The sequence below is a fragment of the Haliaeetus albicilla genome, chromosome 15 (assembly GCF_947461875.1).
Source record: "Haliaeetus albicilla chromosome 15, bHalAlb1.1, whole genome shotgun sequence".
Classification (NCBI taxonomy): Eukaryota; Metazoa; Chordata; class Aves; order Accipitriformes; family Accipitridae; genus Haliaeetus; species Haliaeetus albicilla.
In genome coordinates this window covers 33,297,784-33,324,158 of record NC_091497.1, presented here as the reverse complement: position 1 = coordinate 33,324,158, position 26,375 = coordinate 33,297,784, and the positions used below count along the sequence as shown (strand labels likewise).

General features: G+C 40.1%; 2 protein-coding genes across 3 annotated transcripts in view; one reads left to right on the top strand and one right to left on the bottom strand.

Moving 5' to 3' along the window:
- Positions 1–26,375, bottom strand: part of RB1 (RB transcriptional corepressor 1) — a 78,560-nt gene that overhangs the window by 10,960 nt on the left and 41,225 nt on the right. The window lies entirely within an intron of this gene.
- On the top strand, positions 20,149–23,061 carry LPAR6 (lysophosphatidic acid receptor 6). The gene has a single exon (XM_009922267.2). The coding sequence runs from the start codon at positions 20,775–20,777 to the stop codon at positions 21,795–21,797; it is 1,023 nt and encodes a 340-aa protein (XP_009920569.1). The 5' UTR covers positions 20,149–20,774; the 3' UTR covers positions 21,798–23,061.

The window sequence follows — 26,375 nt, the reverse complement described above, 5'->3', positions numbered from 1 at the left end:
TTATTTTTGTGTCATTTCCACTCCTCCTCTTCTACCTGCCAGCCTGGACAACCAGTCAACCTCCACACAAGTCAACTGGATGCACTAAACCAGCAGAAAGTTACCAGAAAAAGCAAAACCAGATTTAAGCCAGCTCTACCGAGAATCACGAGCAGAGCCAGAACAAGCGTTAAGAAAAGACGGGGCAGCAACACCACAGAGGTTGGGAGCAAAGCAGGGAAGAGCAGAAAACAGGGAGCACGAGATGTCCCCCATTTACTGAGAACAACCGGCTCAGTCGGCTGATTGGCACGTGAAACTTTACCCTACAAGAATTTATGAAACCTACTGCTGCTTTCCATCAGTTGGATGGACCACAGTTAGCAAGAGGATATTCTTTGTGTAGAAACATCTACTCACCGAGACTGAACAGCAAGACGCAGTGAGTCCAATACATCTTTTCTGGCTCCCACAAATACTGACTGACACTGGGAAGAAGGTGCTACGCTGACAAGACTGGTGCCTCCCAAAAAACCGAGAGTGCCATAACGCAGAAATACGCAGAGACGAGTTTTCTCAAATGCATCTACCCCCCACCCTGCAAAACCGATGGGTTTAATTACAACCCTGCCTCCTGTCTTTATATTTAAACATGACAAAGACTTCTATTTAGTGAATCTGAAGCACATTCTGCAGCTTGCAGGGAGTTTTCAAGCTTATCAGGGCAAATTCTGTTTGGCTTCGGTCCCACTATTTGGTATTCAACAAACTACCTCTCGCTTGAATGAGCAAAATATACCATTAACCAGACAATTACCAGCCCTCTAAGTAGTAGTCACAAAAGAACTTTAACCCCTGGGTCCAGCTTTATTGAACAGGAATGTTTATCAGTAACCCGTTTCTAAAGCAACATTATTCACACTACCTTTTACAAATTTTATATTGCTTTTTAAAGCTTTTAAGCAGCACTTCAGGTGCACAGGTCACCCCCAATGCATTCCTTTCACATGAAAGGAGTTTTGCAGTTTTTACTTTAATGCTCAGTAAGTGATTAATGCTACTAGATGCAGCCACAGAATAAATTTTACTAATTAAGTGAAATGTTGCTTTTCATTTGAGACTTCCCTGCGATGGCTAGAGAAGCCCCGTTTTATTAGTGCAAAAAATTAAGGCCTAAAATTTCCCAGGGTCAAATGGCCACTGGCATCAGAATGAAGAATAAGACTGAAATTTGACTCAGCCCCCTCTCACACTACCCGGGGCTAATTATAACTCTGCAACACTGAACTCTGTGAATTAAGCGAGACTCCGTTAAGTGAGCCTCTGCAGGATGCTTCCCTCCATCGCAAGCATCTGCAGTGATTTTTCTGCAACCTAAAACCTCCTTTTATGGACAAAACGGGCAGAATTTTTTGTTGGCGAATCTTTATTTGGCTATGGTGAAACTACAGGACACACAGGTGCTTCCCAGCTTCCTGATCTTTTCATCAGCTCTGTCCCAACAATGTTTCACTGGACTTTGGGTTTCGTGAAAAGATTAAACAAAAGACCTGAATCTTTAAGTATGGAGAAAGCTACCCCGGGGTTTGGGTGTAGTCCACCAACTACAGACGAAGTCCCTGAGCAGCATTACTCTCAGCAGTGCTAATTAGCAGTTCGCAGTATTTTAAAAACTGCTTTTGTCTTTGTTTTCTACTGCTTTTATGTTTTTATGCTTCATCATAATTTCCTAATCGATTTGCAGGTTTTAGTTATTTGTCCACAATAAATTCAATGCGGTGTTTATCACTAAACTCAGTGTGTATCTTAATGCCAAGCTCCCTTGGGTTTTTTGGTTTGGTTTGGTTTTTTTTTTTACAATCAACACCACCTAAATTATTGAATCAGTCAATACAGTACATAACATTATGAAACGTTCTTCTTCATAATATGCTAAATGGTGGCTGTGATTTCGCAAGGCAAAACAAAGCCCATTTAGGATCGACGGCTCTGGAATGGAAGCGCAAGGACTGGACCGGCGCGAGCTATTTCCACTCCTCTTTCCCATGACAGAATTGCACATCCAAATAGTTGACTTTTGCTCGCAATTGTATTTTCAGAAGCTTCACGCGAAAATTAATATTCGGATTTGTGAAATAATTTAGGCCTCCTGCAACAAAATATACTTCACAGACTAAATTTAAATAGTATTTACCATGAAAAAACAGTAAGATTAAGGACTGTGTTTTAATTTCAAACATTAGTTCTATTATATAAATTATGATCCTATTAGGGTTTGTTCTTACAAAATTATAAAGAAAAACATTAACAACTGCAGTGTTGACGGTTTAATTCGTATAAGAATACTGTCAGATCTACTTTTAACTCCTTAGAGCAAATGTATGTTTAATACAAGTCCTATTCCTACCTTACCGTCATCAAGCTTTGTGAAGATCTCCTTTTATCTAAATGCATAGTATGCAGAGGAAGAAAAAAAAGCAGTGACTGTTAATTAGTTCTGGTCATTTAGAAGCGGTATTTTGACAGGATTTTCCTCCTCACAGATGCTTAGAAAGTCATCAACTCTGGAGGAAGTGACAAGCACATACTGATACACATACAAATCATGAAAACTCTGATTATTTGAAGTCCTTGACACAAAGCACGTGAGCAGCTGACCTGAAAGCGGGTGTCCTAGCCTCAAGCCTGTTAGGAGTTTTCATGTTCAGTGCCCTCATATTCCAGTTTCTTATAAAATAGCTATTGCACCAAAAAAAGAGTAACTGTTCTCTGCTCTGGCATGTAGGACCCATTCTGGAAATGTGGAACAGATTTAGGCGGTGTATATACATATATATTAATGTACACATATACATACATATTAATATGAAATCAAGCATCTCTAATGGGAGAAATGGAGACTTCCTACCAAAAGTTACTTGAAGACCTAGTAAAAAAGGAGTTCATATCCCTTCAGTCAAAGCAAGCCAGGTCACCACAGCATGGATATGCATCTTAAACTTGTGTTGCTCTAAATGATGCTGCAAATCCATTCTCTTTGCAGTTTTGCAATAATCTAGTCTTCCTCAAAAGCCTCTGGAGAGACCTGGCAAATCTTGGTAGAATTCAGAAATTATTTCGGAATAATCAATACCGCAATTTTCAACCACCCCTGCTCCCAAAATTGTTCTTCACCAGATGGTTTTATATTAACCAATTATCTATGTTTTATAGGGTCTCTCAACAAAAGTCCATGTGGCCACCTCACTGCAAGATACAACAGCATCTTCAAAATATGCTTCCTAGCAATGGAGAAGGATGCATGTAAAAACAGCCATCAAACTTCTGAGAGGCCCACCACACACGTGTCTTCCCCAGAAATTATGGAAAGGTGTGGGGACAGGTGGGGAAAAAAAAAAAACCCCAAACCAAACCTCAAGCAGCACATCACAGCAAGACAAAGAGTTGGCAGGCACAGTAAGATATTTGGGGTGATAGCTGCTTTTAAAAACAGCAGCAGCAAAGTCAAGCTAAATTAAAAAGTGAAACAAATCTGAAGACGACCTAGGGATTCCAGCAACTTCAATTTGTTTTCTGCAGTTTTTAAATTTTAACCATAAAGATTATAGACCTTCTGTGTTAAGACAGTGACTAATACTATTAGTATGTTCAAAAATATGACACGGACCGATGATAACGCTCTGCAAATAGGGAAACTACTGACACAGTTATTGCTTTGTAGCTCCGCAAACCAATCCCCAGTTGAATGTTGAAGAGCAAAAATGAACCACGGTCATCAGGACTGCTCCTATTTGCCAAGCCTGTGAGACTAACTTTTTCAAAACCGCTTTGAAAGAAGTTCTGAAAGACAGTCTACAAGCAGAACTACATTTTTATTCAACTATTTTGCTTAAACTACTCAGGATGACCCTGGGAAGACTGCTACTACGCGGCTTGCACCACCTCCTTCAGCAGTTTTTTCTGCTCAAGACTCAGAAAACTCGCAGTGCTTTTCATAAAGAAAAAGGAAGGCTCGCCGAGTAACTAAGGAGTTACTGTTCAGCACGTTAAAGCCTTAAGTAGACAAATACTCCAAGCCAGTAGTCCGCCCAAACTCCTCCATCCACCTGCGGCCTCCCTCCTGCCCACCGTCCCCAGTCCCTTGTCCGCCACCGGAGCTGGAGTTCTGCCCCAGGGAACTGAGGTCTTGCTGTCGTTTTTGTTTATCGCTGTTTGTACGTAAGCACGTTTGGTGGGGGAGGCCTTAAGTTTTACATTCAGAGCAGCTCCCCTACCCGGACCACCTCAGGGCAACGCGAGCGTTTGCGTTTCGTCAAGCGAAGCGACAGAAACGAGCAGCCGGAGGACGATGTGAGGCACCGGCTTTCGCGGAGAAAGGGACGTCGAGCCTCGCAAATCCCCAGGATTCTCCTCGAAAGCGGTCAACGCGTCTTTGATCCTGCAGAAGATCTCCCGATCTCCAGACGAGAGGCTCTGACAGGCTCCTTCAGGTAAGGCTCCATCAGGAAAGGGCTAACAGAGGGGGCAGGTGGGAACGCAGTCACCGGCTGAACGACAGGTATCGAAAGTATGAATAAATGGTCGATTTTCACAGTGAAGAGAGGTTATCAGTGAAGTCTCACGCTCCCTGCTGGGGCTGCTGCTGTTCAACGTTGACAACTGACAGGGAAACGTGGTCACAAAATTATTCAGTTTCAGGAAAAATAAACTTGCCGCGAAAAGATCTCACGACTTTCAATGAGTGGGCAATAAAGTAGCTGCAATAGTCAAGGATGATAAAAGCAGAAATAATGAACAGGGGAAAATGATCTTAACTTTACATTTTTAAAAAGGGCTGTAATGTTACTGTTATTTAAAACAAACAAACAAATTTAGAATTAGTAGAGTAATTCTGAAAACACCAACCCAACACTCCAAAGTCAAAGTTTAAAGAATTATTAGCAAAATAATAAAAGAGAGTTACCATTAAGCCAGTAGAGTAGCCCATGGATTATCAGTCACCAAACTAAATTATCAGGCAATAGGACTGAAAGCCAAACCCAACTACTTTATCGTACAGCCCGAGTGTTCGACTGTGGAAGTAACCGCCACAAAATGTGAATGTGGAAAATCCACGTTGCTTCAAAAGACAACTGCACACGTAGGTCCACAAAGCACTACGGAATACAATAATCCTTACTATGGGTTTTTTTCTGAATATTATCCAAAGAAATAGCATTGTAGGTTTGTCCTCCACATTTTTTTTTTCCCCAAAGCGATTGCTACGAGCCTCTTCCAGATGGATCTGCGGTCTGCAGTGGCAGTGGTGCTACAGAAACATTCCATGTCTGAAGTAATTAGCACGTTTATTACCTAGCTCCCCAGTGTAACCAGGCTTCAATATGACTAATTCTTGGACAAACCTTACCTCTCAAGACTTTTAGGCGAAAGCCAAAAGGTCTCAAAGACAAACTGAACTGCTAGCCCTTTATCCTCCCTCTCTGCACAAGAAATTGCATGCAATACATAAACTAAAACCCACTTGAGATGAATCATTTGACTGTTGGAAATGATAAAATATCAGTCAGCAATCAAAAATCTTGAGGTTGAGAATTATATCAACAACTTTAAACTGTGAGAACGCTACAGAGTGTGAAGATTTTTTCAGCACAGGAAGGAGATAAGAGATGCTTTAAAGGACCTTTACATTAACTGGCATCGCACGGTGTTAAGAACGACATTTCTACAGTTATTTCCATATATGTAAAATTATTACACTCAGGAGCAAAACAGCACTCTTTCTTCTGAGAAACTTTTGGGTCACAAAATGCCTATCTCAGTAAGGAGAATTTATTTGTGTAATTACTATTGTAATAATCAAACAGATTCTTACAGTACCACATCATGCTTTCTAGCGGTTTCATTTCTAATTAACTTACATAGTTCTGGTTCCCAGAACAACAATTAAGAACAGTTCCAGGAATTACTTTTCCAAGTACAAGTGGAGACATGACAACGAAGTGCCTCTGAGATTTTTGGTTAAAGCCAGTAATTGAGTTTCAAGTCTCATGTTCTTTCCAGTTTCTCGTTAGCTGGACAAATTCAGGTACAATGTACCACCACCAATTCTCTTAACTCAGCTGAAAGCGGTTAAGTGTGCCGGGAAACTTTGTAGACAGCAGTTTTTGAAAGAGCAGGACAGTATCCTTTACCAACAAAACCAAGTAGTCAACAAATTACGTATTGAACAAAAAAGGATAAAAGGGGTAATCCATAGAGGATGTGGATGAGCTGCATGTACGGAAAAACCAATTCTCTAGAAAAAGTAATATTAGCTAGGGGATGGTACATGTCCTGAAACCATTACGAGCAGACTGCTCTATGATATTTAAAAGCAAAAAGGACTATAAGTATCTTGCAATGTGCTTTATATAATCTAAAAGAAATAGGACAAAGAAATTGGAGTTCCAAAACCAATATGCCATGTTTCATAACAAAATATGGCAACACGAGCATGAAAACTGTTTTATGCAATGGATTTAACAACCACTTTTAGAATATATTTTGGTCTGAAGAAAATTACACATGACAAAGAAGAAAGAAAAAACTAAAGTTGTAACAAAACTATCAGTTTAACAATATTTTGGGCACAAACCAATCCCTTAAGAAGAGTTTTGATCTTAATTTGAGCCCATACTTCTGTGATTACCATAACAGAACATCTCAAGCTCAGTAACCTCGGTCTATACCTAGTATTTGCTCAAGGCAGACAAAACCTGGCAGTCGTTGTGTTGTGCTCAGCTTTCAAAGCAGAAGCATATGCAGAGCTGCTGAGCGCTCAGTTGACAGAATTTAACAAGATGTCTCCAATTAAACATTTCTGCCTTACAAGCAGTTATTTAACAATCAGACAAAATACAGTATAATAGAGGTAAGGAGTAGTGCACTGGAAATCAGTTTAACAAGAGAAAATTAAAAAAGGCTTGGGCTATTGTTTAGTCTTCATTAAAAATACATTCTTCCCAACCCGAAAATAAATAATTGAATTTTGACAGTGTGATACAGAACCCCTCAAGTTTAAGAATCCCTCAAAACAACCCAAACTTTTCAATAACTTCTCTGAACAGATCTGAAACAAAAACTTGGAAGATGCTGGTATCTATATTTTTTGACGTTACACCCTTTTCACACTTACTTTTTAATAATTTTACAAATCTAGTATTTTAACATTTACTAAGTGTTTTTCCTAATGTTTTCTCTCAAAGTTTTGCAGCTAGTTCTGAGGCAGTTATTACAGTGCTTTCTGCTTAAAAAAGTGCTGATCTTATCATCCTGGCTTTTTTCTGGTTATCACTTCACTCTCCCCCACTCCTCTTGAGGGCAATTTCACTGATCTACAGCAGTAGTTGGCTTCCTTTGCTATAAACTGTAAATTAATATAACCACACCAGAAACAATTCTAAAATTAGTATGTCAGCATTAGCTTTTCATAGATCTGAGACGGAAAAAATATAACTGATATTGTCAAACACAGGAGTATCCCTTAGTAAATGATGGGAGTCAGAAGTATCTTATGCTAAAACATGTGGGGTACCCATGGAGTTACTCTAGAATCTTTAAAAAAGACTAAGAAAACTTTAATACAATGCAAAATATCTGCTTTTATTCTTTTCTAACACCAAAGGATGTAGCTGAGCTAGCAAAAAAGGGCAAAAACACTAAAAAGGGGCAAAAAAATCTAAACAATTTATGTACGATCTAAGTGACTGTGTCTATATGGTCACTTGGATCTCAGCAACATCTGCAAGAAGTTCAAGCTAACATTTCCCCAAATTAGGCCAGTATTATTTTTCAGAAAATAATGTAAGACATTATATTCAGGGCCTTTTCTCACGGCCACACACAAAAATCTTTTTTGAAGACTGATCAGTGAAGGCTAGCTTAGGCTCTGGAAAAACATGCTGGAAGGCAGAACACTTCCCCCTTAGATATTTAGAGCAAAACGATGCAGGAAATTACTGATTTATAGTGCTTTAAAACACTTTGTTTCCAGTTTACACTATAAGGTCAAGCCTAAATGCTTTTCTATGTAAATAAAACAGCCTAATATACGATGTCTTATTACTGGATGTCATAGAGGACAATTGCTGATCCCTACTTCATATAAAATGAGCTCTTTTAATTCACCTCACCAGTTTGGGGGATAGGAGAAAGAATGGATGGAAATAACAGCACGCTGTGATTCTGAATTATTTGACTAACGAATAACAGATACGTAGAGAGTTGCAATATAGCCAGGTGACTGCACCATAAGATTTTTGTTGTCAATTCAACCTTCTCATTTTTAGCTTCCTTCCTTGTTAAAAATTGGACCGAGCCTTTTTTTTTTTTCCTTAGCTGTCTGAATTACATAAGCTACCAGAGTAGAGCACAAAGGTAAGTGACTCAGAGAAAACATGGTTTTGGACAAAAATGCCCGAGTGCTGAAGTACAAAAAAAGCAAGTTAGATCCTGCTGACGCCCAGGGAAACAACACAAATTTGTTTTCAAAACTCAGAGCGCTTCTATTTGGATGACTTCACCAGGACCTAGGAAAGCAACGTTAATCATCTTCAAGTTCTAAAATCAACAGTTATAAAAAGATGAAGATCATGTGCTGGGTTTTTTTTCTGAAATACCACATACCAGATCCCTCACTTCACTTTTGAGTAGGATCGATGCAAAAACCCCTCTCCCTCCCTATGGGAAGGTCTTGCGCTACACCCGCACCAAGGACCCGTATTCAGCATCCCACCTTCAGCCCCTTCGCCCACCCAATTCTGGAACCTGAAGCCAGAACTGGGTTTGGAGGCTCCTTGCAAGACCCTTGAGGGCAACCAGGTCCCTCAGGAGAAGGGCCTAACCAAAGCCGTGCTGGCCGAGAAACACGCACCCAACCGCCGACTTGAAAGCAAGGTTGCCCAGCTGAGACGAAGACCCAAGACTCACACGCCCACATCAAGATAATGAGGAAGCCAACCCTCCTTTTAAAATGACAAAAATTGAAAAAGTAACATATCCTAAAAGAATGTCAAAATTTTGAGAACACTTCGGATGCTTTTTTTTTTTTTTTTGTGCTCAGATACTCCTGAGGGAGCAGATGCGTTTATGAAAATCAAGATATTTGCATGGCCTCTGGTGTCTCCTTCCTCTGGGCAACACTTGCTCTTTGACCACTTATCTTCCGGTTGTATTTCTATGGGCATATAACTAAAGACTGCAACATGTACAGAAAAGAATGGAAATTACTTTCCCTGAAGCAATAAATCAGTGACACTAGGCAATACATGAAGAGCACCTATCAACAAAGCAGTAAAACTGACTTAGCTGACAAGGTACATTAAATTACCAAAACCTTATGTTTCCTTTGATCTCATTAGATTACAAATATCCTGCCATTTCCACACAAAACCCGTGAAATCCTTCAGTAACAAAGTGCTTTTCTATTCAAGCTCTCTGAATTTTTGTTGTGAGAAACTCTTAAGTCACTTGTAAACAGAGCAAAACCAAAGTTTCAATGTTTCCAATGAAAGCACTATGTTTTACATCCTATTTTGAGAAAATTGAAGTCTTTTGCTCCTAGTTTTACTTCCTGAAATTTAAGGAAAACTAAATTAGCTTCTAAAAAATTTCTTTCTTTTTTTTTTTTTTTTTTTTTTTAAATTCCCTTGGCCTTTTTGGAAGAAATTTCACTGAAACATACTCCCACAGAAATCTTACATTTTGCCAATATGTTTTCCAACAAAAAGCATTTCAAACTCTTTCCACTAGTACTACGATCAGGTTGTGGTATCTCTTTGAGGAATGGTGAAACAGCAGCTCACTGATCAGTGCTTTAAAAGGCATCATATTAATTTTGAAACTTGATCATACCGCGAACTGCCATCGTGCATGATTTAACTGAAATATTTGAACCCTGTTTTACTGAAGTTGCATACAACCGTTTCGAACTTGGTACTGTTTACTTTCTGTGGCTCAAGCAAACGCGGGAAGGTTGGGATGATTTGGAAGCTTTCCTCTCCCTCTAAGGAATTTTAAACCGCCAGGCTTATGGAAGCCCCCCAAAATGCTTCCCTTTAGCTCTCCAACTCCAGAGGGCGTAAAGGTCGCACATCACGTAAAGAATGATGCAATCTGGAGTCTGTTGAATTTTACAGCTTCTCCTATTATTTGCACTAGAAAAACAAACCTGAACTGCAGCTTAGCCATTTCTGCTAAACCCACCTTTCACATAGTTTCTACTTCGATCGTTTCCTGCCGCCAGCCCACGGTGCAATACCGAAGCTTAGCACGGGCGAGCTGTATAGACGTGGAGTAAATCCTACCTCTCGCAGGCACGAAGACTTCGGCCATACCTACAGCCTTGAGCACAGCTATGGAAAAAGCAACTAAAAAGTGCATTTTGATTGACAGGTCTGTGCAAGAAGAACAGTGCAGATGCACAGCGCGGTCAGACGGATTACATAAACAGTTTCCATTCCCAGTTATACAGATCTCCAAACAACTTCCTCCACCCACCAGAAACTGAAAACAATTTTTAAGAAAGGCTGGGGGATAGAAACAAAGTATTCACTTTAGAAAAAAAAAATAAAAAAAATAATCCATTTTATCAACTCTGCTATAGAGGTGAGCTCTGAAAGGATTATCCTAAAAGAAGTAAAATCCCTATGAAATTAAAAAGTCATAGCTACTATAGAATTCTGTTGTATTTTAGTAAGGAAAACCTGCCTGCCTCTGAAAATTTAGAGAATAAAAAGAAGACTTAAAAAAACACAAATTGAGTTGACCTTGACATTTCAACACATTGCTTCTGGTAAGGAAACAGCCCATTTTCACACTGACTTAGGAATATACATTTCATTGTTCTGTGCATCTATACGCTCCAGTGTTTCGCTGTCTCAGGGGAAGGCAGACAAAGAACACATGGAAATAGCTGTCAAATTAAAAGCAGTTTACTTTGTTTGGGATGCAATTTTACCCTGCTGGCTTCACTTTCACTGTAGAGAAAATGCCTATTTCTGCTTTTGCTTAGTGTGGTATCTGTTATGGGCAGCTCCACTGACTTCAAAACAGATATACTGATGTAAAACTCACATAGAAACCAAAGCAAATATGTAAAGTACTACAGCCCAACGTGCACTCACAAGTACAGCAAAACAGCAGACAGGAGCCTTACACAGAAACATCCCTGTTTAAGAAAAGCTCGTACAAGGCACCACAACTCAGATGCAACAAACCATCAGTAGGACTTCTATGTAGACTTCTCTATTTTGTTGTTTTTTGTTTTTTTTTAACTTAAGTATCTAACAAGTTCCTCATTTGTCATTCAGTGGGCATTTTCTGTAGCTATTGTGAAGCATATGCTTAAGCTATAGCAAAACGAAGACAGGTTTTACCATTTACTTTACCAATGAAATAAGAGGCTGCAAAATTCAGGCATTTCTGAAGTTAGATCCACAAATGACAATCTCAAAGAACCTGAATTTATCTCTCTGCTACCTGACTCTCTATTCTGTCTAACTGCAGGTGACATGAGGTACCTGTAGCATATTTGTCTGTGATTTTCTAATTCTCTAGATTGTTTAACGTGAGTCTTTAGACCGTAACATGACAAGGAAAATGGAAACCAATACCAATACTGAAGACAGTTGGCTCAAAGCATCCACCACCCTGAGGTCAGTAAGAAAACTTACAGCATCTTCAAGGGAATCCAGATCAAATATTTGCCTTACAAAGCTGTCGCCCTTTATCACCCTTATTCATCTCAAATAGGAAAGCATGACTATACACAGTGAGTCTGCATTGCTGCTCATTTTTATCCTCCTTTGTGGAAAAACTAATCAGGCATACGTGGCTCTTTTTTGTTATAAATATCACTGTTTCAAACCATTTACATGAAAATAAATTACAGAGTAGTAGACCAGAACCACAGATCTCGCTCTTGAGCTTAGCAGAGGCTTTTAAACCTCATGTAGCCAACACTAAGTTAAAGTCTGGCCAAGAGTCAAAACAATAAAATTTGGAAGCCTCAAAGGCGAACATTCTGCCACAGCACTTACAGCACAGTTTCACAACTGGCTTAAATCAGTTTAAGTGCGCTGGTGCTCCTCGAAGTTACTCACCTGCGCTTTCTGCTTCGTCCCTTGCTTTAGCATTAGCACAGCTGCGACTGTGGAAATGATGTATTTGTTAGGATTAGTTTTAAACCAACTAGTTCTCCTCATTCAGCTGAGTGCGTAGATACAGACAGCACAAGGGAAGAAGCGGAGAGGGAGTCCTGAAGGGACGGCAGTAGGGTTACTTCGAGCAACAGCCTGCATTTAAACTGTTTAAGTCAATCACAGAAACCATATCAGAACCCAATGAATTCAAGAAGTACGGAGAGAGTTAAGGTAGTATTTGTAAGCAGAAGTAGGACCTCCGTGGCCTTTCCGAAATAATGGGTACCTAATCTGCTCACTCTTATCTTATGCCCCCACGTCAACCAACGTTTTCTTTTTTCTTTCAGAGACGATGTAAGTGATAACTACGGGAACTTAGAGCCGAGGACTTTCAATACCACTGCTTCTACCTCACATCTGAAGGGTGGGCGTAGCCAAAAGTTCACTTTTTCCACCTATACCACTGAACCACTAAACTACCACAAGACGGCAGCTGAGAAAGTTCGAAAAAGCCCAGAAACGCAAGTAAGGGGGTGCAGGACAGAAGCGTGTCCTACATCCCTCCTCCAAAGTTTTGATGTTCCCTTTCTTACCTTCTAGGTATTAGCTGATAGCCACATTGAAAATAAAACTGCTAAATGTGGTCAACAATGTAATAAAAAAAAAGTTCATAAAGTACTGAATTTATTTCATAAAACTTCAGGATATGGTCTGGAAGTAAAGAGTGGTTGGGGGGGGGGAAGTCAGCTGAAGTACTTGTAATTGCTGTTTCCCAGTGCTAATGATATGCTAAATAATCATTTAAGTAATCTTATCATGCAGAATTTAAAAAGGCTATTTGCTGACTTACACATTTAGAAAGTAATCGTTCTTCTCATTAATCAAGTCCAAGTTCTGCTTTTTGGCAGTAGTTCTCCCCTGACAAGCATCTTCATGTCAGTATTTATCTATACTAATTAGCTTACCAGCTTGAACAACTCTTATAAAACTTTATTTTTCCTGAACTTCTTACATTCCAGTTTTGTGAAGGAATGCAAATTAATACCATAGTTGGTTTGTTTTTTTTTTTTTTTAAACTATAAAATAAATCTTATTGAATGACTATGGTAAATTCTTTCAATAACTTAATTATGTTGTCCTTTATAAAAAAGAGAATAGGAATGTGACTGCGGGCTTTGTGCTGTCTCTGACATGTAGAGGTTAAAATTCTCCCATACAAACTCAGAGGCCTCCATTCAGCCAAAACTGCAAGGGGCTGCAAGCACTTGATGTGGTGGCTGCAAGTAATTTGGCATGAATGTGAAATACATCCTCAAGAACTACATGGATAAACGCCATGTCAGTAATTCTGACATGGAACCAGTCTACCTCAATCCTGGCCAGAGAATACAACTGGGTAAAAACTTAAACTAAAGATCTGAAAAATAAAAGTAATTGCCTTAGAATTAAACAAATTAGAAATGTCTTTCTGCAAGTTCTGTCCTCCTGACCCATTTCATCCTGTGTGTTTGGAATAGCTTTGAAAATAATTCATGAAGCTCCTTCCATTTCCTTCCTACCATTTCTAGTACTCGCTTACTATAGCGGCTGATTTTTTTTTTTTTTTCATAAAACAGTCATGTTTTGCACTTGCAAAGTGTTTTGAATTTTTCGTCATGGAACATTGGGCAAATTTCTGCCAACTACAATTAAACATTGAATTTCTAATCCTATGATTTAGAAAGTATAAGCTTGAGTAGAGCCAGAATTTGCCACAATGTTAGGGAAAGCCATTTAACTTGTTTCCTGCATATAAGGTGGAGAGAAATTTCAAAATTTCCATTGCTCTGAGTATCTTCATAATTGCTTTCTCAGAAAAATTTCCTTTGCACATCAAAACATTTGGGAACGTAAGCAAAAACTGCTGCTGGTACTTGCCGTGAGTTACACAAAAAGTGCAACTCAAGAACCTTCATGGAAGTATTTTAGACCCATCTGTTAGTGGCCTAAAACACTGCTGTAACTGCTCATGTGTATTTACAATGCAAACAACCAATCTGCATATTCCATGACACCATTTATATAATTTCAGGTAAACCTAGCATGTTCATTAGCATTAACTGGACCTTTGAGATAACAAAGCTCCTTTTACCGTTAGACACTGCACACTTCTCTTAGTGCGATCACAAAAATGACTTTCAAACTTGCAGTATTGTGCTTTAAAAAAATTAATCCCATATATTCAAACTCTGTCTCAACTACTGTGGTCAACAAACCAAATAATGCCAAGAACAAGCTCTAAAATGTAAGCAGAGGGGACATACTTTTTTGATATGAAATATTCTAAAACTATCTTCAGAACTTGTACGACGAACTCCAGAACATAATTCTGCACTTTTCTCCATCACTGTGCATGGGAAACTTTCCCCAAAACCCTGCCCCAAAAAACTTTTATGCAAAATCAAAATAAAACAAGAAAAAGAATGTCGTCTTTAGAAAGCCTCAGTAAGTATTCTGAAGGATTATCTTACGCCAAGGGATACTGCAACGACTGACCACAGTCCCAACAGCAGCACTTTAGAGGCAAAATTTCACTTCAAAGGAGAGGGTTCCAGCTAGGAAAGCAAAAGAATATACTTATTTGCCTCTTAGTTGCTTAAAAATTATTAATCAACACGTTGGTTTTCCTTTCTGCCTGTATCAGCTTTTATGTAGAATTCCTTAAGTAAAAACATGTTCTCTGTCGTCCACTTCTCTTGATAACACTAGGTATATAAAGGACAGTGTAGGAAACAGCAAGGAAGGAACTTCATATAACTAATTGAAGTGGTTCAAAGAAACTGCTTACCCACACAGGGTCACACAACAAATACTGCAAAGAAGTGTTTCAGAACTAGAATTTGACTAAAACTGGCACTTCTTAAAGTGTGGTTGTCATACTCACTGCACATTTTTAAGAACAAAGAACCAAAGCAATCTGTTGTTCTCACGTTATTTAGAGAGACTGCAACAATAAAATACCTTTGCTATACATATATTTGGGTTTAAAAAGCCCTCTTCTCCATGAATTCAAGAGTAGAGAAAAAAAAAAATAGGACTCCAGCCGCCTGAATTTATACAAAAGGAGAAAAATTGTTTCCTCTTTCTGCAAGGAGGAGAGGAGCAGTTGTGTTTCCTACAAAGGAAATTGAAACAATTGAAAAGAGAAGCATTTCAAATGCACAGGAATTAAGAACTCTCATTTTATTCTGAGCTTCCTTTTCCCTTTTTAAGCAATAACACACACAGAAAAATTATTTTAACTTATCGACAACCTAACAGACTCAGAGCCCAAACACTTTAGCTTCTCTTGCCTTTTTTTTTTTAAAATATTTGAAAGATTTTGGGCAGCTATATATTAGAACATAGCTAGTAAAACAAAAACTAATTGGGAAAACTGGTTCTAGAAGGTCAGTCAGACTTTCAGTGGAAAATATTTACAGTTTTCTTTTAACTTTTACTTGTAATTTGTAGGTGTGGTTTCATCTGCATTTACGCTAACAAGTTTCCTGATACAGAGGAGTCTTTAACTGGCTATGCAATAGTCATGCAGATTAGTCTGACTAGGTGAAAATAGTCCGTTCACCATAAATCTGATAATGTTCATTTAAAGACTTGCCTACTACACAGGAAAAATTTTAAGGGGGGGGAAAAAGGGAATTTTCAGTCTGCTAACTCCTTCACACTGTCTCCGTAGGCGGACACCATCATTGCGTTTTACGGCGGCAGTAAGCCCCTTACCAGAAGCAGTCTTAGAGTGACTTAGGAGTGTCTGAGCAGGCGAATCCTGAAAGGTAGCTGAGAAGGTTGGAGTTTCCAGCCCTGCTTTCTCTGTACCTACTTCCCCATAGACTTATGGAATTAAGTCTCTTAATAGATCCTTTTGCTTGGCAGGAATCTAACCTAAAAATACAAAATTTTAATCTTCCTACATTTTTATCGCATTCACTAGCCACTGCAATTATCTGAATATCATACTTAATAAAGGGTTCTCCATCCAAGGACTTCAAACTATATTTAACAATTAAGACGGCCTTGCATCCCAGTGAGGAAGCGAACAAGCTCTTACATGGAGGGAAGTTCAAGCACAAAGTCATAGAAAACTTTGCCAGGATTGGAACAGAAAATCTGTGGCAGAGCCAGAAAAAGTCTTCCTGGCTCCCAGCCCTACGTCTCAACCATAATAAATTCCTTCCTGTACATACACATGCCCAAAGAGAAACTCCAGTAGATAGGCTAAAAATGCTAAAACCCATGAAAATGGTTGGATAAATAATAATACTTAGGGCAAAGAAAATGCTGTCCTGCCAGGGTTTGTCTTCACTGCAACAGATAGCACAAGCTCTTTTGCATAAGCTTGCTTAACCGAAGTGAGAACAAATGCCTGTACTGTGATACAGATGTGCCTCTAAAAGCAGTAAGGTTAGTTATAGAATAACGGAGTTACATACAGCGCTTTGTGCATCTGACAACCTCGGTGTAACAGTGCATACTCTGGGTTTGGAAGCACTGTAAGAATTTATTACAGTGTTATTCATGGCAAAGTTGGGTTTTTTTCCTCTAAATTAAGAGCTTTCAGTAGCAGCATCAGCGCCAGACTAAATGCGGTATACAGGACAAGTTCAAAAGTCACTTCGCCTTTAACTACGACTTCTGTCTGATTCCAGCACTGAAGACCAGGGTAACACCAGAAGAACACACAATACTGGCCAAAACAACTCCAAAGGCTTGGAAAGCCTTCCAGTACTTATTTCAGTGAAATATTTCTTTACCACTCGATTTGGACTTCTGAATTTCAGGGATTCTGCCCCTGTGTCCCAAACGAGAGCCAACAGCTCTGTACGAGCACACTGCCAGGGTTACAAGGACTTTTCCTTCTCACCCCCCTGTTCAACGCTGGAATCCGTTTGCCTCACAAATCCAAGATCGCTCAAGGGCGTAAAGGGTCCTAGATATCTAAACTCGGGTATCTCAACTCATGTAAGCAGAGCTAAGTGGTAACCGTCCGAAGGAGCGTACAAAAATCTGTTCGTTGCTGACGCAAGAGATGATTTCAAGCATCTCAGCTCTTAGCTTTAAGGAGCCCGTGCTCGCTCTGCCTCCGATGGCTCTTCAAGAGCCACAGGAAACCTATCGATGGAAACGCAATCTTTGCTCACCCAGCAAACGACAAGTCCTAACCCGTTCCCGTCTCTGATGCAGAAAGGCAGACAGACTTACGTACGCATCTCCCTGCAGCGGCGTTTCCTTTGGAGAAAAAAAACAAACTAAAACCCCTCAAGCGTACAGGGCCCTCGCCGCAGCTGCTTCCTCCTCCTCATCCCAAAGGAAAATCTGCCCATGGTGAAGGAGCACAAGCAAGGGCATTACCACATCAATTCTTACTCCATCATAACCGATACGGCTTTTTAAATTTTTTTTTTTTGTTTGTTTTTTGTTTTTTGTTTTGAAGCGTTGGGGCTTACTGAAGGCTCTCCCAAATCCGATGGCGCAGAGCCAAACGTCTTAAAAACGCGCCCTAACGAAAGGAAAGCATGCGACGAAGTCGCTCACGCCGGAGCCCAGCCCGAAGGGAGGCTGCTCTCGATTCCCACGGCTCCCAGCGCGCTAACGCAGGTTCGTCAGCTCGGAGAAGCTCGCTGCTCGATAGCAATCGGCCACCTCTAAATTAAGAAAATGGGTGCGCAAGTCACTTTTGCCCTTCACGCTCTTACGCTAAAATGACTCAGACCGCCCGCTCAATCATACACCTCCTCACTGAAACGCGATACGAAGCAAAAACCGGTCAACTCGGGGTTTTCAAATTTTCTTCTGCAGGTGGAGAAACCCTGCGGCAGAATGCTGTTTCTGGCAGTATACCAATATCAGCTAGTTCTTCAATTAGGGTAAAGTGCACGTACTGTTCTGCACCAAAAAGTTGCAGGGGCGAGAGAAAATCCTAAAGACAAGAGAAGCATATATTCGAGCCCCTAAAATACAGCTCCGAGCAGCAGCCACGTTCGTAACAGGAGCAACACCACTGGCCACAGCAAGGCAGGGGCTCTGACGGACGACTGAAGGCTGAGGATGCACCCTCGCGATTGCTCTAAAGCACATTTATGGTGGAAAAAATGAAAAGTGCTCCTGAGACATCCCCACCCTGTCTCTGCACACCCACACCTTCGCCCAAACAGAAGATCCAAGTACTCATGAATAAGAGACATACACTCATTTCCATTAGTTTCTCTCTCTAAAGGTGAATTCTTACTTGAGGTCTTGACATGTGACGTCAAATTTCTGTACTTGAGGGATTTTCATTCCAGTAACTGAGCCTGCCCCACGCAGTTTTTCTGTGCAAACAAAGCCGGACCAGGAAAACCGAGCTTAGAGCTCCCACGGCCCGACGCAGAACTCGGGAACTCTGGCAGGAAAATTCCCTTTTCACTGTGCAAGGCTGCCGGCAGCAGAAACAAAATTTAACCACGTGTCATGACTGCTTTTGTGAGGAAAGCCAGGTAAGGCAACTTTATGCTAAGATACAAGTTAAGTTGGACCCACAAGAGACTCTACCAGGCTCACATTTTCATTTCTCGCTGACTTAGAAGTGGAAAACGCACTAGGCTTTATGGTTAGGTATGAATTTCAAAAATAGACAAAAAGGTTTCCTGTAGTTTCTTCTTGTAGAAGTGAAACTGCTTGAGTTCACCTCAAAATCAAGGTGAAAGAGTTTCACAGAAGAAACTTATCAAGGAAGCTTGAAATAAAGCAAGCAAGACCCATTTTTGCATGTTTGTGAATTTTGTCTGACATACCTTACACTAAGAAACTACGCCAAACCCCTGTGAAGTGCTACTATTTACTCTCCTTTACAGCAGACTAGAAAGGTTTTGCCCAGAGCCTTGCTTAGGTACAACTGATTAAAATCTCGTTCAAAAGAACCATGCCACCCAGCCAGATATGAAGAGATTTGTTATTCTAAGACTTAGAAATAGACTGGTTTTGATGCCAGAAGTGAGTCTATCCAAGCTGTTGTTAAATAAATGAGTCTGTCTAAACTGAGATTTATCTCATATCTGCCCCTAAAGGCAGTAAGAGCTGCTTTTTTAATATTTACTTAACAATTTAATTAGTTACAACATGTTTTCGTTTCATTAATCAGTGACTAATGGGAGTATTTTGTGCATGTGTGATAACTGGCCCCCTTTAAATTATCAGAAACAATTGCATAGTGCAGTATTTATTTTGGTATATTAATTCTGTGCTTACATATTGAAGAAAATGCTTTCTGTACCACAGAATTTAAAAAAAAATGAAGCATTTTTTTTGGTAAGAAGAACCATCTTTCTGATTAGGAATAGAGCTTGGGATATGCTTTCTAATATGGAACAAGTTAAAAATTTCTCCTTGCACTGCAACCCATCTCAGTCCTGGGAATATGCACGAGCAACCCACAGGCTCGTATTATTTATGCCTCTCTCTTTCAGTAAGTATTTGGCAAAATGATTTAATTACCTATCAGTGCTACTTTGTCCCTCCTGAGGTTTGTACTGGTGTTATTGAGGGAATCGAGGTAGGACTGCTCAGGTGAGTTCTGGCAATTAACGTGTTATCTGTCACAAGCAAAGATATCTATTGAAAGATGCATCCTCCATCAAATAAAATGTAAAATAATCCTATATAAAAGAAAATATAAGACCCCACAACTACTACTATCTCCAAAGAAGAACGGGAATTTCAAGGCACGTTATTCCGGCACTGAAAAGTCTCCTCCTAACTGAAGAAAAAGATTTTGCGAGGAAGCTTTCGGCCCCCAGGACCTTTCAGGGAGCAGGGAAAGAGTTAAGCGGAGGCTGCAGCCGCAGCGCTGCGCTGGTGACCATTTGCACGCCTGCAAGGTACAGTCCCAGCAGACGCCTTATCAGATGAGGGGAAGGCAAACAAACCGAACTGAAACCATTCTTCAAACCCAGTCCAACCTCTTCCTCCGGTGATGTCACGCTGCTAATTGCCCCGAGATCTTTTCTCTCCTCTCCAGAAGGAGCCGGGCTGGCGAGAGGGACGCCAGGGCCGTGCTCTGCAGGAACAAACACGCTCTGGAATTTCGGTTCTGCCTTCGCAAGCCGCTTGCTTCCCACCCCGCGAAAGCTCCTTTTACAGACGGAAGGCCGAGGGAGAAACGCGAGTGCCGACGCTTTGGGGAAATCCTTTTTTAAAGCCTACGTTCCCGGCAGATTCGGATGGACGAGGCTTCGCCGTCGTGATCTGCAGCCAAGAATAAGGCAGAAAGTTCTACGGCGGCTTCATCGAATCGAGGTGGGGGGGCGAAATGGAACTAAGCAAGCTTTGGGATGACCTCATCCGCCACAAATGATACGGGTTTTCGACTTTCAAAGACCGGCTATGTGATTACAAGTAGCGCTCGGAAGAGAAGAGCGACGTCCCGGCGACTGCTGCTGGAGATGTGCTCCCCTGCCGCAGAGCCTGCGTTTCTCCTCTGAAGCTGTACTGTGCAACCAGCTTACCAAATACATCTGCAAGCTATTCTGGAATTTAAGAAAAGTTGCAATAAAACCACCAGAGAAACCTCCAAATCACAGGAATTTTAAATACACCATTATAATGGTAAGCTCTAATTGTTCCACTGAGGACTCCTTTAAATATACTTTATATGGGTGTATCTTTAGCATGGTGTTTGTTCTCGGCCTCATAGCAAACTGTGTTGCTATCTACATTTTTACTTGTACACTAAAAGTGCAAAACGAGACTACGACTTACATGCTTAATTTAGCAATCTCGGATCTGCTTTTTGTGTTTACATTACCCTTCAGGATTTACTACTTTGTAGCGAGAAACTGGCCATTTGGAGACATTCTTTGCAAGATTTCCGTCACCCTCTTTTATACAAATATGTACGGGAGCATTTTGTTTCTGACTTGCATCAGCGTAGATCGCTTTTTAGCCATAGTACACCCCTTTCGATCCAAGACTCTCCGAACCAAAAGGAACGCAAAAATTGTCTGCGCTGCAGTATGGATAACCGTGTTAACGGGCAGCACGCCGGCAAGCTTTTTCCAGTCTACAAACCGCCGTAATAATACTGAACAAAGAACGTGTTTTGAAAACTTTTCGGAGGACACGTGGAAAACCTACCTATCCCGGATTGTTATATTCATTGAAATAGTTGGGTTTTTTATTCCGCTCATCTTGAACGTGACCTGCTCTACTATGGTCTTACGGACTCTGAATAAACCGCTTACATTAAGTCGGAATAAATTAAGCAAGAAAAAGGTACTCAAAATGATTTTTGTCCATTTGGTGATATTCTGCTTCTGCTTTGTGCCTTATAACGTTACCTTAATACTTTACTCCCTTATGAGAACGCAGACCTGGATTAATTGTTCAGTGGTAACTGCAGTCAGGACCATGTACCCCGTCACCCTGTGCATCGCCGTTTCAAACTGCTGTTTTGACCCTATAGTTTATTACTTTACATCGGATACAATTCAAAATTCGATAAAAAAGAACCGGTCCACTAGACCACGGGACATCAGATTCTCCGAAAGGCCAGTTTCAGAGAACTTCATTCAACACAGCCTTCAGACCATAAAAATGAAAATATTTGACAGTGACTCTACAATATAAAGTGTATTAAAAGACTGCTGGGACTAAACTGGAATTAGAAGCCTGCACATTTCTTCAGCTGCGGAAATATATTCTGATATGTATATGTTATGCTTCCTTCACATCAGAAAAGTTTATGATAAGACTGTAAAAGTGTTAAGCATAATAGTACACAGAAGAAGTATTTTAAGAATTTGTGTCAACAGTCTGTTCTGACAGCTCGTACGTTAGAAATGAACTTTTGGTTTTGGATTAGGTCAACCAAAGTCCAAAGACTGTCGAGTCAAACACAAAAAGTAGGTGGTTTTTTTCTGAAGTTAAAACAATTGCTCATTTTTAATAATGATATTGGTTTCCAAGTTACAGAGGACGGGGGTGAAGCTACCTGGTTTAAACAGCACCGTATTGATCCTATCACCCCAGCTACCCTGCCTGCTCCGAAGTTTTCTCCTCTCCCTCTCTTACTCCTCCCTCCCGACTTTCTCCCCGCACCTTCCTTCTTACGGACCATTACGTTCATAGGAGGCTTCGATCAACGGGCTACGAGAACTTTGTTTCTCCCAGGTTTATCTGATAAAACACATGCTCTCTCCACGAGCCTGGCCCCCATAAAGCAATTAAATCTTCTGGTAGTTCAGGGCATCTGGAAACAACTCGGACAAACTGGTTTTTCTTCTCACCTCTGTCTCAAATGCCTGCGTAATTATAACAAAATAACCTCTGATGACTGAAGTTAGTGCTTTAGGTACAGTAGCACTTTATTAAAACTCTTTTGTGGGAAGTTCAACTCAACACGACTTTTGAGCAAAATAAGGTAATTCAATCTCAAAGTAGTAGTTTCTTAGAAAAACATGACCTTTACTAACTAGAAATGAGCATGTGGATGAACCCAAATATTTCTTCTAGGAAACTATTTGGTGTCCCATAAAGAAATTCAAGACACAGTAATTTAGAGTGAAACTTCCTCTCAATCTTTTGTGTCCTAGAAATATTTTTAACATGGGCATTTAAAATTTCAAATGCTATTTTCTTGCAAACTTTATAAAGTATAAAAATAAATTACTCGGGGGTACATGCTAGCAAAATTAATTGAGACACTTTGAAAAGTCAGAGCCATGTAAAAGGAGAAATATATGTATATTACTGTTACAAACAGGAATATATAGACAAAAGTGCTTTAAAACGTCCTGCTATGTATGTTTCCCAGCTATTAGAACACTGCGTACATTTTCCTCAAAATTAATTTAATATCACTGTAAAATAAACAAATATTTAAAAGGTAAAAGTAAGTAGTAAGTGTTGTTTTTTCCTCCCCCAAAACAATGGAGTCAAGACTAAGAACCGAGTTAAAATGAATTTGCACTTTAGATTTAGGGCAGTCGGTTGCAACACAGATACAGCACTGAGGCATTTTTACTTCAGGGCAGTATAGGGAAGCATGTCAGAGAAAACACATATTGAGCTGTCAGAGTATACGATATGTTATCTGATTGAGTTCACTTCCCTTTGCAAAGCTTTTGCTTAATTGTTATAAATCAACTGTACATTGCCTACTGCTACTGGAAGACTGAGTTACTCAAAGACTGCTGCTAGAAACTAATGCTGATTGAATTTTAAATTTAACAGCATTTTAAATCTTTATCCACACAACTTATGAAAGGAAAATTCAAATAGTATGAGCTTATGCTACAAAGACAGCATAGATATGTCTGCATAATATCTGAAAATAGGCAGTTATCTTAGTTGGGAATCCTAAACTTTCCGATTCATATCTGACTTCGGAAAAATGCATGAAACCCCCAGCACGAGTAGAAATTCTGTATGTTTTCCATACGGCACTGACAAATCCAAAGTCACTGACATTCAAAGTTCAAAAGCCAGATATGCATCTCTAATGTCTCCTCAATGCATCTCTCTCTAAAGAGCCTGTTTCACACTAGACTCCCTCCAAAGACTTTGAGACTAAAATCCTTAATGTCACCACCAGGCTACGTGCCCGGGCTACTGCTCTCCCAGTACTTGGCAAAGCTGTTACTGGGTTGAGTGACAACTTGTTCAACAACACCTCTGCGCTACAGCAGCGAGCACCCCGCAGCCTCACCCTGATAAAGAGGAGCTGCTTTCTGAGATTACGAAACGGCAAGGGGGGAAAAAAAAAAAAAAAAAAAAAAAAAAAAAAAAAGAAATCACTGACTTCAAAGCAGAACAAGCAGATAAAGTCACACGTACGGGTACTCCCCTTTAAACCAGACTCTCCTTGGTGTGTATTAGCTCAAAGAGCCTGGGGAAGCGTGAAGATAGCTTTTTCTGCCGTGCACTCACTCTCCAGGGCAGTTGCTTCTGCTTTTTGCGACAGCGTAGTGCAACACAGTACAATAGCTTTCCAACCAGTTAACAGCTTGGTATCTCAAAAATGTTTGAGGAAGCTTTATGTTTTTTATTGTTAAATATATTTCACCCTTTTCACAGGGGAAAAAAACCAACAAAACAAAACTACAAAACCAAAAAAGAAGACAGTCAAAAAAGCAACATCTGTAATTTAGAGAATCTGACCATTACTTGAGAAATTCCTGATCTGACCGATTCGGAAGAGGGTGGGGTGAACCTGTACCTCCCACTACCAGCTATTCAGGGCTGGATGAGGTTTTCTCCACCTTTTCCAGTTCTGCAACAAGATTATCCTGGAGAGCTGTGGATGCAGCAACGTTTTCACCGGCACATTCCTGAATAGCTGCACTCCCTCCCTCTGCTCCTGCCTTTTATACCGACTCTTCTGTCTCTCTGGTAAGAGCTTATGCCAAAATTTAAATCTAGATGAGGGGTTATGCTCTTAAGTCGTGCCTAGGCATCTGAAATAAAAAAAAAGGTTTATATTGTCAGAGCTCCTGAGCACCTGAATGTGTTGCATCCAGTACTTCCTAGAAGTACATTATTTTTACTCATATGCTTATAGAGGGGGGGTTAGGAGTTCAGTTTCAGGGTCAAAACTCACAAATTTGTTCTTTGTAGTCTGGTTTCTTCATCTACAGAGTGCAGATACTGTACGCTTACCATAACAATAAAAGCAGTGAAAATTAGGTTGCTTCCGAGCTTTTTTTTGATCTACACCAAGGTAGGCAGCCACTGATAACTAGATAATTAACGGGCAGTTTCAAAAAACAAGGAAAAAGAAACAAACTTGCTATCAACACCTCTGATGTACCTCAACATACCACTACTTTAAAAGCAAAATATTTCCCATTTTATACTTTTTATATTCTGCTTGAAATTTTAATTTCTGGCTTTCTCAGGAACAGAATGCAAGTCAAAATTTGTTTCACTCAGTATACATGCCTTTGACATTTAAAGAAATACCAAGTCAAATATGTCTTTATAGTTTTCACCTAGAAGTGCTTAAAAAAAACCTACTGATGATACTTCAGGCGGGTAGGAAATCCTTAACTGGAATCAACCTCCAAACTTCTATTTCTACAGTAAGTAACCTCAGCCAGAGAAAAGCAAAGATTGAAAAAGAGCTCACAAGATCAGGCTGTAGCGGAGCAGACCCCAAACATTCAGCTGATTGACAGTCCTGCCTCCCGGTGTGGCCAAGGCTGGGTCCTGGGGAAGAAGGTAACACCAGGAGAGGCACACGATGGCTTTCTCTCGTCCAAGTGCTGTCCCACCTCACCAGGCGTATCTCAGGACCTCCTGGGTCAGATGTGTCTGTGTCCTCAGCAATGCTAACGTTTCTCCTTCTGTGAGCCCGTCCCACCTCCCTTTGAACTCATATAAAGTTTTTAACATCCGCAGCATCCCGCAGTAAAAAGTTCACATTTTATGTGTGCGTGCGGAGGGGGAACCAAACCAAAAGAACCAAACCTTTTGTTTCAAACCCATTAGTTTCATTACTGCCTCCTCATTTCTTTTGGAAGAGGCAAGGAGCACTTGATTGCCATTCAGCCTTTCCATGTCACTCCTGATTATACAGTCTTCTGTCATCTCTTGCAAATGAGAAGGTGATTTTCATTTGTAATTTCAACCAGCATCATCGCCGCAGATGAGATTTTCAGAATTACATAAAGAACTCAAGTAAAATTACAGTGGACTCAGCGAGGTTCACTTTGAGACTGATAATTTTGAAAATTCCACTTGAGCATAGTATCCTCTAGCACTATTTATTCTTCCAAGTTATTTTCTAGGAGTTTTATCAATGAAGAGCAATTTGTTCATACTTTTCCAGCAGTAAATGTAATATTATGAGGTTCTTGCACCTGGGCAGACCTGTAATCCTGACAAGTTCCCTTTTTTGCTAGACTATTATCATTTATACCTCAGGGTTACCAGCATTTGAGCATCACTGACAAAATGAAAGAAGATACATTTCAAAAGCTAAGGCAAAATGTAAATCAGAATGATTCTAAATCTTCCAGTTGTAAATGCCTGGACTGCATTTGTTATCCAATTATCAGAGTGCTGAAAAAATTGTATAAATACCACTGACAATCACTGAGTTAGCATGTTTTCAGAACATACTCAATAGAGTTCATTTAAGATGATGGCAAATTCAGAAAGCCATGCGTGCGCAATCTAATACTTCTGCAAGAAGTTAGATGGAGA

Coding starts and splice junctions, on each gene's coding strand:
- LPAR6 (XM_009922267.2), top strand. CDS start 20,775: ATGGTAAGCTCTAATTGTTCCACTGAGGACTCCTTTAAATATACTTTA.